The 5,000-nt window shown below is 43.0% G+C and overlaps 1 protein-coding gene across 1 annotated transcript; it reads left to right on the top strand.

Moving 5' to 3' along the window:
* The first annotated feature begins 268 nt into the window (after positions 1 to 268).
* On the top strand, positions 269 to 706 carry LOC138035103 (uncharacterized). The gene has a single exon (XM_068881970.1). It carries the CDS (start codon positions 269 to 271, stop codon positions 704 to 706), a length of 438 nt encoding a protein of 145 aa, XP_068738071.1.
* Positions 707 to 5,000: the final 4,294 nt, after the last annotated feature.

Genomic DNA, 5,000 nt, shown 5'->3' with positions numbered 1-5,000 from the left:
CTACTGTGGCTGAAAGCAGTGTCAGGTGCTGGAAGAGGCAGGGCTTGCTCAATGAAGGACAAGAATTCAACCCAACTAAGACAAACGAAATAAATATGCAGTAAGTTAATTACTATTGATATTGAAAGGATTGCAATTATCTCAATTTAGTATGGAGCACAAGAGTTTTGGGTTAATGATGATGATGATTATGTTAATAATAACAATAATAATAATAATAATAATAATAATAATAATAATAATAATAATAATAATAATAACAATCAGTATGGATTCAACAGTGGAGGGGAAGTGGTTTGAGCACGCCCCGGAGAGTGTTCTAGAGAACAACAAGACTAAAATCCTTTGGGATTTTGCCATTCAGACAGACTGGAAATTGTCGCATAACAGGCCTTACATCATCTTGATTGACAAGGAAACAAACAAATGCCCCCTTGTCAATGTTGCTTGCCATGTTGATAGCCAGATTTGCCTGAAGGAGCATAAGAAAGAGGAGAGATATATTGACTTAGCCTTTGAAATAAAGAGACTATGGCGACTGTGTAAGGTTAGAATCAATCCTATTGTGATTGGCACTCTTGGTACTTTCTCTACCAACCTACAGAAGTACCTGGAAAACCTGTGTGTTGGTGTAAGTATCCAGACATTACAGAAATCTGTACCCATGGGGCCGGTGGGAATTCTCCGAAGAAACCAAGAACGCTAAGGTGGTGTGTCACTACCTGCTTATAAGGGATACTCCAGTGGCAATCACTGTGATATAGTCAGCTAATAATAATAATAATAATAATAATAATAATAATAATAATAATAATAATAATAAAGAAAGGAACGCCAACAAAGGGCGACCATGAGAATATTAATAAGGTGATAACGGAGTTAATGAAGCAGTGCAGAGTATCCCCGACGGACAATCCATTTAGCTATCTTTGGATTGCTAATTGTGTGCTTTATTCTGTTGTCACGGCATTCCTTTTGCATAAAGGATGGAAAAAACAAGGATCAGGAAAATCATTAAACCACAAGAGTAAAAGATCAAAGTGTCAAAAAGCGTACGAGGAAAATGCGGAGTGTCTTCGGAAAAAGATCTCAATGGCTAAATCTGAAATCGAGCGTCTGAAAGAAAACAAGAAAATGACGAAAAGAGGAAAAAGGAACAGAGCGATCCTACAACAAGAATGCAAAGAGTTATCCATAGCTTCACTTGTGAGTTACATGGAAAGGCAGAAATGTGCGTTGAGGAAACTGAAAAGAGCTTTTGGCAGGAATAAGAAGAATAAAGAAGCGAAGGTTCTAAATCAACAGTTTAAAGAAGATGCAGGGCGCGTGTATGCTAATATGAGGGAGATGCTAGCCAAATGCGAAGACTGTGATCGCCCCAAGTATGAGGGAGCTAATGGAAACACCGCTGCAGAGGAGAGAGAGAAGTTCGGGAGTATTGAAGAAGCGAGTTCGTTCTGGAGAGAACTGTGGGAAGGAGAGGGGACTGGGAATAGCCAGGCTGAATGGCTGAACGAAGTGAGAGATGCGATCTTTAGTAAGGTCCCTCCACCGACAGAAGAGGCCTGGACACTAGAAACCGCTGAAGCAGTAGGGATATTGAAAAGGAAGAAGAACTGGAGTGCTCCGGGGCCGGACAAGTTGGTCAACTACTGGTGGAAGCGTGCGCAAGTCCTACACGGAGGCATGGCCCGGTCGTTTGAAGCGATCTCGAGAAGTGATGATGACTATCCATCCTGGTTTGCTGAGGGAAAAACATCTTTGATACCCAAACCGGGGGAATTCACCAGCGACAATCAGAGAACAATCACTTGTTTCAATACGGCTTATAAGTGGTTCACTTTGTGTGTTCTCGGTCCCACGGATCAACATCTGGAAGAGCATGGGCTGATGGAAGGATCGCAGAGAGGTGCAAAAAAGGGGTGTAGTGGAACGGTAGATAATTTGTTGATTGATAGGGTGGTGACGTTGGATTGTCAGAGAAGAAGGCGTAACCTGAGTATGGCATGGATAGATGTGAAGAAGGCATATGATTCGGTAGATCATGGGTGGTTAGGTGAGATGATGGTGCTGCATAGGTTTCCAAAGTGGCTGTGTAAGGTGATAAGTAAGTTGTGTAAGAGTTGGAAGACGAGAATCGTCGCCAACACGCGGCATGGGTGGGAAGTGTCTGATCCTATTATGTTTAAGAAAGGACTACCACAGGGAGATGCGCTCTGCCCGAGGCTTTTCACGATCTGCTTGAATCCCGTGGCCTGGAAGATCAGCGCCTCCAAGGGATACAAGTTATCTAAACCAATCAGTGCCACAGTGACTGATCTGCTGTATATTGACGATCTTAAAGTATTCGCAGCTAACGAGACCAAGTTGAACCGAGTGCTAGAATCAACGCAAGTGGCTATGGAAGACATCGGACTACAGTGGAATCCAAGGAAATGTGCAGTGGTCCATATAAGGAGAGGGATTCACTCCCAGGAGAATTTAATAGGAGGAGATATAGCTGGAGGAAGATTACCATCACTTGAAGAAGGAAAACAGTATAAGTTTCTTGGTGTTCTTGAGAGCTTAGTCCAGGAAGAGAAAATGGTACTTGAATGTGCAGCAAGGGAGTACCTGCGTCGATTGTCGATCATCTGGTCCAGTCCCCTCTCAAACTTTAACCGGGTGGCGGCTTCTAACCAGTTTGCCTTGCCGGTGTTGGGTTACTTAATGTGGACTCAACACTGGCCGATAACAGAGTTGAAGATCTTGGACAGGGAAGTGCGCAAGATCATAGTGGAAAATGGCGGGAAACACCCAGGTGGTTCTACGGCTCTCTTGTACCTCCCGAGGGAACAAGGCGGAAGAGGTCTACGTGCGGTGGAGATGGAGTATAAAGTGACCAAGGTCAAAGCAGCGATTCGAATGTATGAGAACCAAGACCCGGCGATGAAAATGGTGAGAGAGTTTGACGAAAGAGCCGAGTCATTCGGCCATAAATCAATAGTGAAAGATGCGGCAAAGTTTGCGGCGGAGTTGGGTGTTGACCTTCATCTTAAACACCCGGAACCTGTATGTGTTATGAGCAGTGGAGAGGCCATCCCACGGCAACGCGTGAAGGGAGTGCTGAAAGAATGTGTGGAGGAGAAGTATGAGAGGGACGTACGTGGCCAAGAATAGCAGGGGAAGCTGCTGAGAGAGAGAAAGGACGATGAACAGCTGTGCACGAACGGATGTTTCAGCTGGCTGAGTACATGGAGATCATGTCCCACGTATACTATTGCCGGTGCGTTTGAACTGTACGAGCAACTTTTGCCAACAAAGCTCTACACTAGCAAAAAGACTCACACGAGTTGCTCTGGGGATGTAAAGTGTAGAATATGTGGCCACGCCCAAGAGAGTGTCTCTCATATCCTGTCCGGGTGCACTGCGTTGGCTCAGACCAAGTATTTGTTCAGACACAACATGGCTCTAAGGGTCCTGTTTTATGAGATCTTACATGACCAGGGTCTTCTCGAGGAAGTACCACCGTGGTACTCGCCAGTAATGCCCAAGCTGGAGTGCAGGTCAGAACAAGTGGAAGCATGGTGGGATGTACCCGTGTATGCGGACCACCAGGAGGTTCGAGCCAACCGTGTAGACGCGAGGATTGTGGATCATGCAAACAAGAAAGTGCTGACCTTAGAGATGAGCTGCCCTTGGATTAGTAACCGAGAGAAAAAGAGCGAGGAGAAGGCGATGAAGTATGGCCCGTTAAGGTGGGAATTGAAGCAGCAGTATAGAGGTTACGAGGTGATTCAACATAACATTATCATGGACGTGTTGGGAGGCTGGTCGAGAGAAACCGAAACCTCAATTTAATCACTGGTAGGACGTAAGGCGAATCAAGTTTTAGAGGCCATGCAAAAGGCAGTCTTGTCGTCATCCCTAAATATAGGGAGAACTTTCAAGGTTATGATATGAAGACCTAAGATCAAAGCCTGACTGTCAGCCACGAAGAACGAGAGACATTACCAACATTTATATGCCTAGATTATAGTTTTTAGTCATGTAGATATATATATATATTTTTTTATTTTTATTTTTATTTTTTATTTTATTTTATTTATTTTATTTTTTATTTTTATTTTTTTACTCATTTGGTTATTCCTTTTAAGTTTCGCTTGTGCGCACAGGTTACGCTTAGCGCCCTGTGTCGCTTTATAACACTGTGCATACAGATAGTTTTACTGCATCATAATAATAATAATAATAATAATAACAATGATAATAGCAATACTGAGCATAAAACTCCTCGTTAACATAAACAGAGAGTTAAAAGAGTTATCCAGAGTAATTTAAACTTTCACAATCACACAACAGCATTGCAGCTACAATTTTATGTATTATTCACCTTACTTTTCCAGAGTCGTACTTGTCGAGTCTTTCAACAATCATGTCCATCAAAGAGTTATTGAAAGGAAGATGATGCTGGAGACAGATTTCTCTTTAGCTATGAAAAAGAAAAGTTTGCATCAACTCACAAGCTAAAGGGGAGCCCCAGGAGGAGGAGGGGGAGAGTAATTTGCTACTCTCCCCTGGATGGGATGCTAGTCCATCATATAGTTGTATTTAATAGTACATCCCACTAAAGGCCGATTTACACTACAGAAAATACTGGGTCCGGACGGATTAAAAAGTGGTTTGGATCCAATTTTTTTACCGTTTACACAGCCATCAATTTGGTTTGGCTCATCATAAAACTGGCCTTCAGGCACCGTTCCTGACACTCTCTTTATACTGCTGATTTTCGGAGTCTGGACCAGATTTTTATTTGAGTTGGAGCGGAGACATGTATACACAGCTCTCTTGACCCACAAAAGGGGTCTGGACTCGTTTTTTTTCAATTTTGGGGCCATAGGCAAAACCAAAAAAAAGCAGGTTTGGAGCCATTTCATAAAAACAATATGGAACAGATAGTTTACAACCTACTTTGTGTAAATGGGACTTTATATAATATCTAATGGTGTGCTTGCCCCCCA

This window comes from Montipora capricornis, unplaced genomic scaffold (assembly GCF_036669925.1).
Source record: "Montipora capricornis isolate CH-2021 unplaced genomic scaffold, ASM3666992v2 scaffold_255, whole genome shotgun sequence".
NCBI lineage: Eukaryota > Metazoa > Cnidaria > Anthozoa > Scleractinia > Acroporidae > Montipora > Montipora capricornis.
This window is presented reverse-complemented; position numbering and strand designations above follow the sequence as displayed.

What these genes read in the sequence shown, in the direction of transcription:
- LOC138035103 (XM_068881970.1), top strand. Translation starts at nt 269, where the DNA reads ATGGATTCAACAGTGGAGGGGAAGTGGTTTGAGCACGCCCCGGAGAGT.